The sequence below is a fragment of the Setaria viridis genome, chromosome 3 (assembly GCF_005286985.2).
Source record: "Setaria viridis chromosome 3, Setaria_viridis_v4.0, whole genome shotgun sequence".
Lineage (NCBI taxonomy): Eukaryota > Viridiplantae > Streptophyta > Magnoliopsida > Poales > Poaceae > Setaria > Setaria viridis.
Genome location: NC_048265.2, coordinates 15638530 through 15656509, shown reverse-complemented (window position 1 = coordinate 15656509; position 17980 = coordinate 15638530). Strand labels below are relative to the sequence as shown.

At 43.7% G+C, this 17980-nt stretch overlaps 2 protein-coding genes across 2 annotated transcripts; one reads left to right on the top strand and one right to left on the bottom strand.

Moving 5' to 3' along the window:
• The first annotated feature begins 4114 nt into the window (after nucleotides 1-4114).
• On the top strand, nucleotides 4115-7538 carry LOC117850583 (putative disease resistance protein RGA3). The gene is given in 5 exon segments (XM_072292299.1): nucleotides 4115-4679; nucleotides 4725-5068; nucleotides 5117-5207; nucleotides 5258-5283; nucleotides 5399-7538. Coding segments are annotated over 5 exon segments (2793 nt in total). The 5' UTR covers nucleotides 4115-4464; the 3' UTR covers nucleotides 7516-7538.
• A 4909-nt stretch (nucleotides 7539-12447) lies between these two features.
• LOC117849083 (uncharacterized) lies at nucleotides 12448-13552 on the bottom strand. Its single transcript, XM_034730681.2, has one exon. It carries the CDS (start codon nucleotides 13550-13552, stop codon nucleotides 12899-12901), a length of 654 nt encoding a protein of 217 aa, XP_034586572.1. The 3' UTR covers nucleotides 12448-12898.
• Between the last annotated feature and the right edge of the window lie 4428 nt (nucleotides 13553-17980).

Sequence of the window (17980 nt, the reverse complement as noted above, 5' to 3'; positions counted from 1 at the left end):
TCTCGAACACACGCTTTCCATTACGGTGTGCAGGTTTTTTATGATGGTCGGGCACCCCTTTGAAATGCATCCCGCTCTTTCTCAGCTGGTGGTGAGCAGGGAGAAATCGATGATGACCCATATAGACGACCTTCTTACAGTGCTTCAAGTACATGCTGTCTGTGTCGTCTAAACAGTGGGTGCATGCCCGATATCCCTTATTTGTCTGTCCTGAAAGGTTACTCAATGCAGGCCAATCGTTGATGGTTACGAACAACAATGCTCGTAGATTAAAGATCTCTTGTCTATCCTCATCCCACACACGTACACCTTCTTCCTTCCAGAGCTATAAAAAGTCATCAACCAACAGCCTTAGGTACACGTCAATATCGTTGCCGGGTTGTTTTGGGCCTTGGATAAGCGTCGGCATCATAATGAACTTCCGCTTCATGCACAGCCAAGGAGGAAGGTTGAACATACAAAGGGTCACAGGCCAAGTACTATGGCCACTACTTAACTCACCGAATGGATTGAATCCATCAGTGCTTAAACCAAACCTTATGTTCCTTGCTTCACTTTCAAAGTCTGGGAATGTTCTATCAATTGATCTCCACTGTGCCCCATCTGCAGGGTGTCTCAGCATCTCATCTTCCTTACGGTCTTCTTTGTGCTATTGCATCAACTTAGCATTCGCCTTGTTCCTGAACAAGCGCTTCAAGCGTGGTATTATAGGGAAATACCACATCACCTTCGCGGGAACTCTCTTCTTGGGCAAATCTTATACCGCAGGGCTTCGCAGACGGGACAAACATCCAATTTCTCGTATTCATCACCACGATAGAGGATACAGTCATTAGGGCATGCGTGTATCTTCTGAACATCCAATCCGAGAGGGCAAATAATCTGTTTAGCTTCATATGTTGTGGACGGTAATTCATTATTCTCGGGGAGAATCTTCTTGACAATGTTCAACATCCCCTAAAATGCCTTATCGGACACACCATTTTTTGCCTTCCATTGCACAAATTCTAGTGTCGTACCTAGTTTTTTATGGTCCTGCTGGCAACCTGGGTACAACAATTTTTGGTGATCATCTATCATGCGCTGCAACTTTGCTGCTTCCTTCTCAGTTTTGCAATCTCTGTATGCATCTCGTATCACCTGACCAAGGTCATCAGTAGGGCCATTTTCTGCAAACCCATCTTCATCAGCCTCGCCCATTGTAGTACCTGTAAAAGCTTGGCCTGCAACCCAGTCCGGAATGGTGTCATCTTCCTCCTCCTCGCCATATTTCATTACGACCCCTAGTTCACCGTGCTTGGTCCAAACCAAATAGTTAGGCATGAAACCGTATTTAAACAAGTGGCTGTGAATAGTCCCCCATGAATCCTTTGAATACTCCTTCTTGTTATTGCATTGGAAGCATGGACAACATACGAACCCATTCTCTGGCTTGTTCGCTTTGGCCACTTCGAGAAAATAATGCAAGCCATCAATAAACGTCTTGCTTCGCCTATCTGCATTATACATCCATTGCCGGTCCATCTGCATCGTATTACGCATGAAAATGGATTACACTTGACAATGGATTACGCGTGAAAATCGATTAAAGACATGGTACAATACAACAACATGAAGATCCAAATACACATATTTAAATTAAAGTCCCAAACAACATGATACAATACAACAAGCCATCCACTGGTTATTATCAAGGAGGACTTTAAGCATCCTTGGACGGTGAAGACGAAGGTTCCGCTGACCCAACCTCATCCTTAGGTATGTTTGTGCCGCCTGAAACGGTAGTACTATGTGGACGTGAATCCACTGGTTATAACGACCACCAAAAGGAGGTTCCTGACCCGCGGCAACAGCTTCTTCATGACGTTGCTGCAAATAACGAAGCATTGCTTTTTCCAGCGTGCTCTTTTTCTTCGGCTTATGCTGAGGGCCAACTATGATTTTCCCCTTGCCGAAATAGGAACCACGATCGCCCCCACCATCGCCACTTCCTCCAGTAGCAGAAGCCATCTATGTAAAAAAATTATTACCTTAACACTGCATAAGTTGTTAAACTTGAAGACCGTGATCATCTCGCGAGCATGTCCTCAACTGGGCGGCACCGCACTTCGTCATGAAAGAGGTTAGATGCTACGGAAAAGGGGACACGGTCACGATATCCGTATCCACTCTTTCTCGTAGAATCGACCCTCCTTCTTGACATACGTTGCTGCTCGGCGGAGAACATCCTATGCGAGATGACCACGGTATGCAAGTTCAACAAGTATGGATTTGAAAAACCTTATTGAATTTGATAAGTTCAACAAGTAGCAGAAGTCATCTATGTACAAAAATTCTTTCCTTACCACTACAGAAGTTGTTGAACTTGAAGACCGTAATCATTTCGCGAGCATGTCCTCAACTGGGCGGCACCGCACTTCGTCATGAAAGAGGTTAGATGCTACGGAAAAGAGGACATGGTCACGATGTCCGTTTCCACTCTTTCTCGTAGAATCGAACCTTTTTCTTGACATACGTTGCTGCTCGGCGAAGAACATCCTAGCAGAAATGAACACGGTATGCAAGTTCAACAAGTATGGATTTAAAAAACCATATTGAATTTGATAAGATAAACCGTCTAGACAAGGTAGCATCATTTTTAAACCACTGCAATAATGCATACTGTATATGACACATCAATCTCCCTCACATTCTAGCTCAAAATACCTCTCCATTTTTCTACTTCATCATCACATTCTAGCAAATAATCTTTCCATCTCCAAAGTATAAATCAAAGCATAACACGAGGATGAAGTAGCAAACCTTCACAACACTTGTGTTGGCCGAGTGAAATTCCCACGAAAATGAGGGAAAAAACTTCGGGCAGCACCTCCCTTGCTTCGGCACCACCGGAGAGTAGGTGAAGCTCAGCTCTCTCTGTCAATGTGCTGGACTGGCTCGGGCTAGAGGAGGAAGAAAGTCCTCTATCTTGACCGTATATAATGGGGATGAGTTTTTATCCCGGTTAAAAACTCCAACCGAGACAAAAAGGAACACCTTTTGTCCCGGTTGAGTGGTTAGTCCCGGTTGGAAGCTCCAACCGGGACAAAAGGGACATCCTTTTATCCCGGTTGGAGGCTCCAACCGGGACTACACCTTTTATCCCGGTTGGAGCCTCCAACCGGGATAAAAGGGTGCCGCCACCGACAGCCCTCCACTAGCCGTTGCAACCGGGACTAAAACCAACCGGGACTAACTCTCCCCTCCATTTTTGCCTACCGTGGTGCACCCCCTTTTGTCCCGGGTCAACTTTAAACCGGGACAAAAGGGGACGCATCGAAAGCCAATTCTCTACTAGTGCCTGCATGTACGTGCTCTGCCGATTGCATGCCGTGGACGGTACTGCAGGTCGTAGTCGAATGTACTAGCTAGTAGCAGAATGCACTTAAATACGCGTGCAAGTTCATTTTCTCGATGCTCAAGTGAATGATGCCGATAGCAGGAGGAAGAGAGGGATGCTGAAGTCAGTTCATACTAGCTTGTTTGCTCCTTGGGTTTTCATCCTCCTCCTGTCTCTGCATCATATATATCCTTTCAGTTTGGTAAGCTCGAATTCAACGGTTAGTCCATAAAGATTCAGAGAGGATGCTTCGGAGAGACTGCTATCTCTCCATCTGCACCATTCTGATCAGTGGGTTATCAATTCAGTTGTCTGATTTCTTGTTCCCTTTGGTGATTTGTAGTTTGGGTGCAGTCCGCTGGATGCTGCCAAGTATTGATGGGTTGACCATCGATCCAAGCAAACTGTTTCTTTCAAGAAATAATGATTACTACTGAATCTTGTTGCAAGTCATTTCCTCCTGCTGGAAGCTAGGTTTGTAAGGTAAGTCTTCCTATTAATGTTATTTCTGCATTGCATCCTCATTACCATAAGTTATTGTAATCTTTTATGACTTCGTCTATACTACCGTGTAGAAATCTGTTGCGTTAGTGTCCTGTTCTACAAGATCAAAATGTAACTAATGAGAGTAATAAGCCAAATATTGTCCCAATTTAAAACATCCAATCCAGGCCACGTTAGCTTACATCCATCAATTTAAAAGCACAAAATAAGAGGACAACACACTAACTCAAGAGTTTATACCTCATACCTCACCGTACTACTCATTTTTCGTTAAAGAACATCATGTACCTAGTTTATTAGTTTGTGATCTATATGGAGTGGCATTATTCATGATTTATTGAAGATGCAGAGGAAAAAAACATAACAGGGTGTCCCAGTCGCAGCGTCCTAGATATCGACTAACCTACATGCCATGTGAATCTTACAGTAGAATCAGTACTGTGGTATCTGTTAATCTCTTTCAAAACGCAATTCAATTTTTGAGCACTGTCAAATTTTGAGATCAAGTTAACACATTTGCACATTCATTGCCAGTCCGCAACTCCTTTGGTGGATCTCCCTCAACGTCTTTGCATTGTCTCATGGCAATCATACTAGAATCTTTCGTTGGATTATGTGCTAAGAAGTTGCAAGAGATGGTTACAGAGGAGGCCATACTAATTTTAGGTGTAAAAGATGAGCTCACAGAACTGCAGAGAAGGATGGACAGAATCCATCACTTTCTTAATGACGCAGAGCAAAGGAACTTAAAAGAATCAGGTGTTAACAGTTGGCTTGGTCAGCTAAGAGATGCTATGTATGACGCTGACGATATTATCGACTTGGCTAGATCTAAAGGAAGCAAGCTATTACCGGATCATTCTCTACCATCAACAAGCAAATCTGGCCTTTCCCCCTTCTCTTGCTTTTCTAATATCCAGACACGTCATGAGGTTGCTGTCAAGATTAGAAACTTAAACAAAAGAATAGACAATATTTTAAAGGATAAAATATTTTCATCAGTCCCAAATATACATCCTACTGGAAAAGGTTTAGCACCGAAGTTGAGAAAAAGTTCCAACCTTGTTGAACCCAACCTTGTGGGTAACGAGGTCACGCATGCTTGCAGAAAACTAGTAGATTTGCTACTTGAGCATAAGAGCAAGAGGTCTTACAAGCTTGCTATTGTTGGAACAGGAGGAGTTGGTAAGACAACACTAGCACAAAAAGTATATAATGATAGAAAAATAATAGGGTACTTCAACAAACAAGCATGGGTTTGTATCTCCAAAGATTACTCCGAAATTGCTATTCTAAAGGAGATTCTTCGAAAAATTGATGTGCAGTACACGCAAGATGAATTAATTGATGAGCTCCAAAGCAAACTACAATTAGCCATCAACAAGAAGACCTTCTTTCTTGTGTTGGATGATGTGTGGGAATCTCACACGTGGGCACATCTATTGAAGATCCCAATGCATACTGCGGCTAAAGGGATAATTCTATTGACGTCTCGACTTGACATTGTTGCTGCAGAAATTGGAGTGGACCATATACACCGAGTTGATTTAATGTCAGTCGATGTAGGATGGGAGTTACTTTGGAAGAGTATGGACATCAACGAAGAAAAGGAAGTAGAACATCTACGAGACTTAGGGATAGATATTGTTCGCAGATGTGGTTGTCTTCCTCTTGCAATTAAGGTTGTTGCTAGAGTTTTGGCAAGCAAAGATCAAACTGAGAATGAATGGAAGAATATTTTAAGAAAAGATAGTTGGTCCATGAGCAAACCTCATAGTGAAGTAACAAGTGCTTTATATCTAAGCTATGAAGAGCTACCACAATGTTTAAAGCAGTGTTTCATCTATTGTGCCATGTTTCCTGAAGATGCGATTATTTACCGTAATGATATTGTGAGGATGTGGGTAGCCGAAGGATTCATAGATGAGCAAGATGGCCAACTACTAGAAGATACAGCTGAGGAATATTATTATGAGTTGATATATCGAAATCTCCTCCAACCAGATTATTTGAGGTCTAATCTAAGTAAATGCACAATGCATGATCTACTAAGGCAGCTTGCTTGTCATTTATCTAGAGAAGAATGTTTTGTTGGCGACCCAGAATCAAGAGCAGTTAGTGAATTTAGACGTATTTCAGTTGTCACTGTGAAGGATATGGTGGTGTTACCTAGCATGGATAAGGAGCGGTGTAAAGTGAGAACTTTGAGAACTTCATACGAAAAGTCATTAAGAGTTGATAATACAATATTTAGAAAACTTCCATATATTCGTGTTTTGGATTTGACTCGCTCAGTTATACAAAGTATTCCGTATTGTATCGGAAAATTAATCCATCTACGCTTACTCGATCTTGATGGAACTGACATATCTTGTCTTCCTGAGTCCATTTGTTATCTCATAAACCTTCAGGTATTGAACTTGCAGCGATGTGATGCTTTGTATAGTCTCCCTTTAGGAATAACTCGGTTATGTAACTTGAGACGCCTTGGCCTTGCTGGAACACCAATAAACCAGGTTCCAAAAGGGATAAGTGAGCTGAAGTCTCTCAATGATTTAGAAGGATTTCCAATTGGCTGTGGCAGTGATAATAGTGCTAGAATGCAATATGGATGGAACCTACATGAGCTTGGTCCTCTTTGGCAGCTGAGGAAGCTTGATATGATTAAGTTGGAAAGAGCATGTACTTGTAGTATAGATTCATTGTTAGTAGATAAAAAGTTTCTCAAACAATTATGTTTATGTTGTACTCATGGTACGGATGAACCATATTATCATGAAGAGGATGTAATCAATATTGAGGGGATTTTTAAGAAGCTAATCCCTCCACGGAACTTGGAAGATATAGCTATTGAAGATTTCTTTGGTCGGAGGTTTCCCACCTGGCTAGATACTGGTACCCATTTTCCATCATTGATGTACTTGAAACTCCTAAATTGTAAATCATGTGTGCATCTTCCTCCAATTGGACAGCTCCCCAGCTTGAAGTTTCTGAGGATCAAGGGAGCAACTGCAGTCACTAAGATTGGATCGGAATTTCTTGGCTATGGGGTGTGTTATCTCGGATCTGCAGAGGCAGTTGCTTTCCCCAAGCTTGAAATGCTGGTCATCGAGGAAATGCCCAACTGGGAGGAGTGGACCTTTGTTGTTGAAGGAGACGAAGCAGATGTAGCGGGTAAGGAAGGGGGACAGGATGGAGCTGCTGCAAAGCAAAAGGACGAAGCTCCACCTCCAAGGATGCAGCTGCTGCCACGTTTGACGAAGTTGCACATTGAGCGCTGCCCCAAGCTGAGAGCTCTGCCACGGCAGCTTGGACAGGAGGCCACCAGCTTGAAGGAGCTCCATTTAAGACGTGTGGGCAGTCTTAAGGTGGTGGAAAACTTCCCGTTCCTCTCCGAGGTACTTTTAACTACGACATGTGAAGGCCTAGAGACGGTCTCAAATATTCCCCAAGTCAGACTGCTGCGTGCGCAGCTCTGTCGGAACTTGAGGCGTGTTGAGGGGTTGGACAGCTTGGACCAGCTATTTCTGACAGAGGATATGCAAGGTGTCTCCTCACAGTGGCTGCCTGGACTCCAAGAGCGGCACCGAGAGCTGCACGGAGAAGAACTGGAAGTCTACAGTTGGACATGACGTACCCATACACAGATGCCCAGTTAAACTGCTACCAAGATACAAGGTATGACCGTCGGCTGGGTTTAATTTTCTAATTTTGTTACGTATTTATCTGCCCTGCTTCCACTTATTCGTGCCCTATTTTCATTTCCCTTCATATAGGTTACTGGATCCTGAGGATGGAAGTGACCAGAGCTCGTGGAAGGGATGAGTGCTTCATGATACCAGGGTTGAGTGGAAGGGATGAGTGGCCCATGGCAACTGCAATACTAGTGTTGAGTTAGGAGGTGTTTGGATACCCCTACTAAACTTTAGCACCTGTCACATCGGATGTTTGATACTAATTAGGAGTATTAAACATAGTCTAATTACAAAACTAATTGCACAGATGGAGTCTAATTCACGAGACGAATCTATTAAACCTAATTAGTCCATGATTTGACAATGTGGTGCTACAATAACCATTTACTAATGATGGATTAATTAGCCTTAATATATTCATCTCGCGAATTAGACTCCATCTGTGTGATTAGCTCATGTTTAGTCCTCCTAATTAGCATCCGAACATCCGATGAGACCCAACTAAAGTTTAGCATCTCGTATCCAAATACCCCATGTATGTCTGAATAAAAGGTATGCTACGTGATTCTGTCGATTATGTGATGAGGTGGATGTGGTGAGATCGCCTTGCTTCTACTTTTGTGAAGTTGTAGTGTCAAGAACTACATTTGCTGTTGTTCCGAGTCCATGTATAAATGGTTGATGCTGCTATTTGTGAAGTGAACTTGTGTATTCGTACTTTAAACATGTATGCATAGCAGCAGCTGTGTTAAGCTCAATTTGTCGTGTTTTGTCGCATGCCCCTGTTATCTGGAAGAGAGGTGCATTTCATTTTCGAAATATGCTGCTTTCAATCAGTCTAGTTCTTAAATATGCTGCTTTCAATCAGTCTATTTCTATTTAATGAAACAAAATTATTGCGTTGGCTTTTTCATGAGGCATTTCCAGAGAAATTACTTATTCATGCTAAGACATGATAAAACAGAGTGGCCTAAGCAATGTCCAATGTGTGTGATCTGATGTTCGTCAACGTTATGAGTAAGAATAACTAGGAAGAACGGCCCGTATAGGTAAAGTCCCTGCGGAGACGCGCTGCTCTGTGTTTTGTAGTGTCAGAAATTTTATAAGCAATAGAGATCTAAATAAGTATGGAAACATTTCACTTTTATTAGAAAAAAATAACAAAACAATGGTGGCACATTCCATAAATTCATATAAGTTATAACCCTGTCAGTACAGTGTAAGAAATGAAAAAGGAAAAAAATTCAGTGCTAAAAAGGACCTAGACATTCCAGGCTAGTGTGAAAATAGCCGTTTGTTTTACAATCATACGCGTCAATACTAAATGCTAATGCTAAACACCGCCGTTGCGTAGTAGTTCAAATCATGGTTGACCAATGTAAATTGTACCTTTCCTGCAAGCAATCAAGCATAGCAAATCCAGAGAATGTAGATTTTGGCAACACCATCATCCATTAAACAACTAAAAATAGTGAGATTATCAAGTGATCTGGTTATGACGCTCAGGTCCGAAATGAACTGCTCTTGAGACGAAAAATAGAGAATAGTAAAGCAAAGTGTAACCCATTACACATTTTTTAAAGAGAATATATGCTTCATTTAATAATTATAATTTGCATGAGTACACGCTACAGGATGTAGGTTTTACAAAGAAATGTACCTAATGACCAATAGAACTAATTTGAGTAAGTGATGGCAAGCAAAATGAACCTCTACTAACTTCTTGATTGCTAATGCAAATTTTAATACAACAATAGAAGTGCCAATTTGGCACTTGTACATCACAAAAGGAGGCACATTTTGGCAAATCATACACTAATCACAATTCTTTCATTTCGTTAAGATATATGTTGCAAGTCATAAAATTACTAAATTAGATCCATCAAAAGGTTGAGCAAGGAGTATATAATGTGATAAGACATGCATATCCAAAATTATGTGTAGCTGAATTAGTCCTGACTTTAGAATATACATATCACCTGCATTGACATCGACAATGAGCATACAGAATGCAGTATGAAAAATGATGGAAATAAAAACTAAAGATAGCTGCAGGGGTGACCTCAATGGCAGATGACTAACTTGGAAGGAAAATTTGTAGAGCATTGGAAAACAACCTGCATATTCAAAATTATGTGTAGCTTGGTTTCAAAATAGACATGTCACCTAGATTGACACAGACAATGAGGATATCCAGTATGAAAATAAGGGGAATAAAAACTAAAGGCAGTTGCAGGTTTGACCTCAATTGGCGAATGACTGAACTGGAAGGAAAATTTGCAGAGCATCGAGAAACCTCTATAGCTGCATACATCAACCATCAACTGTTATGCTCGAAGCAAAAGATGGATTTATACCTTATGGACCAGCAATCTCAGGGGGGTTTGCCACAGCACGAGAATCACGGCTGTTCACTAACACGTGAAGTCAATCAAACTGGATTTTGTTTTCTAGTATCTTGACATTTGTAAATATACAGATTCACATTGCTCAGGGCCTATTCTCTGTAATGAAACGAAAATCGGAAGTTAGAAGCAGAACATCAGGTAATAAATCAGGCAAACCAATTAGCATGATGTAACAATCCTAGTTGATGCCAGCCACCTATCCAAATCATATATGCATTGGAGGCGCATGCAAACACATATAGCTGCATTTGAAATTGATGTTAAATCAGAACTCAAACTGCACTAATTTGTAATGGAAGAAGAAACTGTACATACGAATAAACACACATATAGTTTTAGTTCAGTTATATTAGATTGAGAAAAATGGAGCAGCAGAGGTTTATGCACATATACAGTAAACAGCTCGGGTTTAACACAAAGAGCCCTAATCTTTCGCAGCTGCAACCCCAAGCATGTTTGCAGATGATATATATGTTCATCATAATAAAGATCTGGGCACGTATGCATGTCGAAGACATACGGCATAATGGTATGTTCACTATCACTTATAACACTGATCATTCTTAATACATCAGCTTATCCTAGAACTGCAAATTCACATTTGTCTTTCTAGCTGTTACGCACCCTCTCATCTTTATATGAATCAAATTGGGCTTCATATCCACAGCAGTTTACATTCAGTAGCAATAAGTACAACCATATAATACAAACTCTAGTTTCAGTCTATTAGATATGAACCAAAGCCCTCTTGATTAGTATTGCTTCCAGTCTGACAAAATAGCTATTGTAGGTTTGGCATCTGTGACATATAGCAGCATGTGTACCTGCATACCCCTCGAATCCCAAGTTATGAACAGAGCATGGCAAAGGAAGCATGCAGGAGTAGATCCCTTTTACTTAAAATCTATCCTTGCAAAACCTGTCCGCCCTACTGTATTAGAGTACTCAGCACCTTATTGGTGATGTAGACCAAACATAATCAAAGCAGTGGTCTACCTATTAGAGCATGAGAGCAACTAAGGGGTTTACCTATTAGGTCTATTTTGACCCTGTTTAGTTAGAGATCCTGCATCTAAATTCACCTAATTCGGTACAACCTCGGCTAGTTGAATCAGTTAAGCATACAATGCAATTGAGCTCTCAGATCACTTACATCGCATCTCAGACAACCTTAGGACTGTATAAACAAATACAGATAATACAATAGTTAAGACTTAAGAGGAGGGCTAACTTGGGAGTGGCAGAGAGGCCATGTCTCATGGACCTAGAGGAGAAATCACCTGCAAGCTGGGAGACAATGGATGGTGCGGAGGATCCACGTGACGCCACCAAAGCCATAGCAATTAAACGAGGATTTTTCGTTTGATCTGAAATTCAACTCTATGACAGATTAATGGAGGATTTGTTTGCGGCCAAAGTTTTCTATGTTAACGAGCTTAAAGGGGTTGCATAGAATGATCATGGGAGGAGGTAGAAACATACAGTGTGTGCTACCGGGTATAAGTGGTGTAGGAATAGCGTGACAATGCTTGGCAGGAGCAAGTGAAAAAGGCAACTATGGTGGCTAGTGTGACAACATATGGTACGCCTTTTTGAGAGGAGGGTTTGGAAAATGAAACAAGAAAGGATCAAGGAGAAAAGAAGATAACTAACAGATGCACATAGGAGAAATGACGTCTCGTGAGAGGAGGAGGCGGGAAATAGAGCGGGAATCGATTAAAGAGAGAGGAAAATAACGAACATATACACACCAAAGAATCATAGCACGGCAACTATTTAGTTTTCAGGCCGTTAGGCGACATATGCACATAAGAAAATGCTCTTCATGTAATAGAAAATTAAATATTAGAGGTAGCGCATAATTTGTTCATAATGGGTTCTGATGACAGTTTAGTACCTTTGGCATAAGTTGCTCTCATTTGATCATCATGGGAAATAGAATAATATCCAAAGGTCAATTAACGAGCGTATACTTTTGGGGCTTGGCAGTGGAATGCACTAAGACCATTCTTAGCGGGGGTTTAATTTTCATTAAATGATGTGTCACATCAGCTGACATGGCAAGTTATTTATGAGGAGGAAGACTACGAAACATATTGAAGGTTTGAGAGCTTCATTTCATCTGATTTCATCCAATCCGGTGCATTAAAGATATGGTTTCATCCATTGATGTGGTATTATTGGAAACTGTCTATTTTCATTGAGAATAACCTAAAGGCGATGTTTGGATTTTGTGGAAACTAGGTGGGAGTGGCAAATGTGTGTTCGAACAAGCCTCCATTCTAAATCTACATCCAAACGTCGGTATAAGTTTTGTTTGTGTTTGGATTGCAGATAACGTTCGACGTATGTTAACCGTCAGTATAAGTTTTGTTCATTCGAAACACAAACAAAGCAATCTTTATGTATGCGTTTGTGCCAGTAAGAAAGCTACGTTTTATGTGTACAGAATTCTCATCACAAACAGGAACATAGCGTTAACCTTGTACTACTTAACACCAATTTCGCGGTTGACGTCGACAAGTACATTGGCAATGCCAACCATGATCAGTACAAAATTCATGAGACAATACATCTTTCATCTTTGTACTTCAACACAAAGAGAACTGAAACAAAGTTTCCAAAGCACAGCAGCATCGATCTTCGCGCACCGAGCCTTGCATGCCCGGCTTCTTCTTCCACGCTAGCTCCTTCGTCTTTGTTCTGAGTCCAACTGATCCATCTGCCGTGTCGCGCGCGTGGCGCTCAGATGATACCTTCTTGCACCGGACAGCCCCGCCGCCGTGTTCCGCGTCCATGCGTTCGCCTTCCTCGCCACCGGCTGAGTGCTGACCGTTGTTTCGCCCTTCTTGTCTTTGTCAGCTAGCTAGTCACTTGGTCTCCAACAAGCCGTGAAGAGGAGCTCATCGATCTCAACCTGCACGGAGCACCGTGCGCTCGTGCGCCACGCCACGCCTGTCTTCTTCGGCCTTCTCCCACACGGCGGGCGGCAGCCGGTTGCAGCCGCCTACCCACACCCCGGGGCCGTGGTACGCCTGCCGGCAGAGGGTGTGCGCCACCTGATTCCCTTCCCTGTAGATGTGCCGGACGTCGCGCCCGGGGAAGCACCGAAGTAGCCCGACGATCTCTTCTTGCATCGCCACCGGGATGCGCGTCTGCGTCTCCTCGCCGCGCAGCAGCTGCACCAGTACCAGGTCGTCGCCCTCGACCACCACCCGCTGCAGGCCCAGCGCGAGCGCCAGCCGCAGCCCGCGGATCATGGCACGCGCCTCGACGATGCCGACCGTCGAGTGCTCCGTCTGCTCGGCGTACGCCAGGACGACGCGGCCGGCGCCGTCGCGGATCGCGCCGCCGATGCTCGCCCGCCGCGAGCCGTCGTTGTAGACCGAGGCGTCGAAGCTTACCTTGTACCAGCCCGGAGGAGGCGGAGTCCACCGCACCAGCACGACGCGGGAGGGCGGCGGCGACGGCTGGAACGGCCGGGCGCACGGAGAAAGCGGCTGCACGCGGCGGCACGACGGGCTCGGGAAGAATGGCGCCGCCGAGGGGAGGAGCGAGCACGCCATCTCGACGCTGATCGAAGCCTTCGGGTGGAGTTATATTTATAGGGACGAGGAATGGAATTGCAACTCGGGACTTGGAGGGCTGTCGGATTGCGTCCCGATCGGACGTCCGAGGTAGGTTCAACCACCGTTACGCGTCTTTTTTTTCCCCTCTCCCATTCGGATTCGTTTGTTGCCGTGAAACCGCGCCGGCGGCATGGTTCCCTCCGCTTTACTCTCGTTCTGGAAGATGATCGCCGGATCAGTGACCTTGACCATGATCGTCTGAATGTGCGAAGCTATGGGAGCTCCTGCACACGACACTCAACTCGACGCATCATCGGAGAAGCCGGGTTTCGTCACCTGGATGCATATACGCAGCGCCAGTGACTTATCTGGTGCAGTTCGATCGTTCGAAGGAACGACGCGAGATCAGATATGGGGAACTGCATCTGCAGCGCAAAGTACCTCCGAAATGCAAAGTTCTTCATATGGCTAATGCTGCAGGACCGTTTGCGAGCTGCGGCGAGGATGGCCTAACTCAGAAATTCTGCCAGCCGTGTTTCAGGAACATGGAAGCTTTGCCTTGCCTGCGAGGCTGCGACCTTGCAATTGGAATTGCAATGTAAGTTGACCTTGCAATTATTGCAATGTAAGTTGTTTGCTAGCCGTGTTTCAGGATGGTTGCCTTGCCTGCGACCTTGCAATTCGGGGTTGGTAACCATTCTGAACTCTACATACAGACAACTAAATTGCAATTCGGGTTGGTAACTATTCTGAACTCTACATTCAGACAACTTATATTTTTCTTTCCGCACCCCTGGTACGCAAATGCAATCCTCTTCTTGGGGCCGTTGGCTGCTTGTTAGTACATGGGTAGAGGCGTAGAGCAGTGGTGCGTAATAGACGCAATCAAAGAAAAGCGAACTAATCCACAATCACAAACGGGCACATATTCGAAACTCGAAACGGCTTGAAGAAACTTGGGACCAAAAACATTAACCCAAGCGGCTACTGGTACAGCAGACTATTTATCTTACACTCAGATTGGCAGCTAGGACACCAGACTATATTTTACAGTCACAGTTAATGCAAGTATATCACCGTTTCAGCCAAATCCGGGCAGAACCAACCAATTACAATTAGAAGAGGTGAAGGGCCACCCAGTTTAGCCCCTCATGCTGTTAGTTTGCGCTTGAGAAGTGCCATAAAATGGTTGAGCAGCTACATTATGGCCTATCTTCAAGTCCCGTCCCTTGGGTTCCAAAAGAAACTGCTTCCTTCGGCTGAGTATCCACATGCAGTGCACACCGGACGCTACCTTGTGGCTAAGGGGGTGTTTGGATCCTGGAGCTAAAGTTTAGTCCGTGTCACATCGGATATTCGGATGCTAATTAGGAGGACTAAACATAAGCTAATTACAAAACTAATTGCAGAACCCCTAGGCTAAATCGCGAGACGAATCTATTAAGCCTAATTAATCCATCATTAGCGAATGTTTACTGTAGCACCATATTGTCAAATCATGGACTAATTAGGCTTAATAGATTCGTCTCGCGATTTAGCCTAGGGGTTGTGAAATTGGTTTTGTAATTAGTCTATGTTTAATACTCCTAATTAGTGTCCAAACATTCGATGTGACAGGGGCTAAAATTTAGCCCGGGGATCCAAACACCCCCTAAGAGGGTCACACCAGACAAGTCAGTGTGCCCGAAAATTTTTGTGCGTTTCTGGACAAGCAAAATTCGAACAAAAACATGACCAAATCAAGTTCAAAATGAACCAAACTATGTAAAGATCGTCCTTGCCATATTCCCCACCTTCTCCATGGAGAAACCAATTCGAAAAAGATCAAGTAATCATCGCAGAATCGCAGATCTAGCAAAAAGGGGAAGAACGGGAAGAACACCAGGCAAACTTCAAAATCCTTCGTGCTTAAGTGACTGTATCACTAGCAGATCATCCTAGGCATGTTCACAAGATCTTAGCACATCAACTCACCCAAAGAATCACTCCAAAAACGCAGCTACAAGTGACGAACGAAAATCACCCGAAAATAGCTCCGAAAAAGAGAAATTTGAAACAAATGAAACTAGGAGGAGATGAGCACGAATTCAAACAACCATCTCTTGATTTTTTTTTCCGAATCACACAGTACAGATGCAAACGCTCACATACACGCACGCACACTTGTTCCTACGAATACACACACGTAACCCTACCCCTATGAGCACCTCCGAAGACTAAGCCGGCAAATCCTCGAGATTAACGAAGTCACCACTGGCACCTTGCTATCGATTGTCACGTCGCCTACCACTCTCTTATTACTTCACGAGGAACTCATCTATACAAACTATGAATGATTGAGTTCAAGTTCTCATGCAAGCAAGAGGTGGGAGGAAGGAGAAAAACAAAACAGATAACTTGTGGTGGATGGGGACTAGATGGATGCCTGATGCCCCTCCCATCCCACCATGCCTGCTCATTTTCTTCTACCTAAATTACCCTTAAGATATTTCCCTACGATAACTACCCGCAAGGGGCAAGATCGTCCAAGTGTTGGTTTTGTCCATCGGACGGACCCGGCATCTTCACATTTCGCTTCACCTCGACGCAAGCTCCGTGATCTCGCCACACGTCCTTCGAGACACGCACGTCCCCTTTTTGAGGGTGCTCCCGGTTTTCCGGTGCAAACCGGGAAACCCACCTCCGCGCCTGGTGGCTTTGTGGACCAAACCACCGAACCATGTGGGCTGCCACACAACCGCTTGTGGTTTTGAGTCTCAAACCACCGAAACCCAATGGGTCGGTTTTGTGGACCAAACCACCAAACCATGTGGGCTGCCACACAACCGCTTGTGGTTTTGAGTCCCAAACCACCGAAACCCGATGGGCCGCCGCACGACTGCTTGTGGTTTTGAGGCCAAACCATTGAAACCGATGGTGATGTGTGTCCGGCCTCCCGCCAAGTGCCACGGCGCCTTCAAGTCTTTCACGCGCCTGCTCCCGGGGTTACTGGACTTGCCATCACCTTCCTCCCCGACTTGGTCGACGCTATCTCCATCTCATGTACCCTTGCTCTTCCGTGCACTATGAGAACCGCTCATGGCTCTGCATGGTATCTTCGGGTCAATCTTCACCTCGCACCATTGACTACCATGCCACATTCATCACCTGCACATCACAAGCTAAGAGATACATCACATGCCACACGGTTGTCGATCGCTCATCATCAAAGGGTGACCACCATTGGTCTCTCAATCCCCCCCTTGATGAGTGCATTGACAACACTCGCACAAATCATACGAGATTTTAAAGGATAAAAAGAAAAGAAAGAGAAAACGAAAGAAGCTCATTCAAATGACCAAAAACCAAGCAAAGGTGAAACACAAGGTCAATTTGACTGAAAAGTCTTGGTTCCTCGAGACAGAGGCAACTACTCGACACAACCGAGACAAACCAACAGACTCGAAGTCCAAAGAGTCCAAAGCACTGGGCAAATCTAACTGAAATATCCCAGTCCCTCAAAGACAGAGGCAACGGCTTGACAGAACTGAGATAGCAAAGATTCGAAGTCCAAAGAGTCCACAATGCCCATGCAAAAGTGCAACTCCCCCTCACAAAATGCATCTCTCGCAAGAACAAAAGCTCCCCCTTTCTAATGCAATTTGTGCAATCTCTCCCCCTTGTTGACAATGTACACATCAAGATCCAAATGAGAACACACAGAGAATGCATGATATGGGAAAAAATCTACCAAGCTTCTCAAATATATCACAAAATATTTAAATATGCTACAGGTGAGATAGAGCACTAGGGGTAAATCACATAGATCAGGTGCAACCACAGGCTAAAGATGATACCATGATATAACCTCAAGAGCAAGATATTAGATCAAATTTTACACTTTGTTCAGAAAACAAGTCACCACATGAGCAAGCATCAACTATAGATAGCTCGAGCATGAATAAACACTAGTTTGATGAAATGCTCACACAAGGTCACATGTTCTCAACAAAAGATCATTGAAAACGCCCTAAAGGTACCTTAGCCATGTTTTATCACAAATTTTCAGGTTGTTGAAATCACGTGTTCACTTCATTGGCGAACAGCGTGTGACAACATGAGCAACAGCAGTTTCAGCACCAGATATCATAGAAACTTGACAAAAACAAGATATTTCAAATTTCGTTACAATATCAAGTTCATAACTTCACATGTTGTGCCTTTGCGGCACAAATAAGCCATCACAGACCCGATTGAAAAGACCCATGATATCCAAGCAAGAGCTAAGCACAAAACTGGCATTCATAAAAGAGCTAGCCAAAACTTAACATTTGCTCATGGGTGAACATCAAATTACAGGAGTACATCATTAGATTCAGATTTTGAAAGCTAACTTAGGTGAGACAAGTGTTGGGATACGAGGTAGGCTACACTAGCGCAAATCAA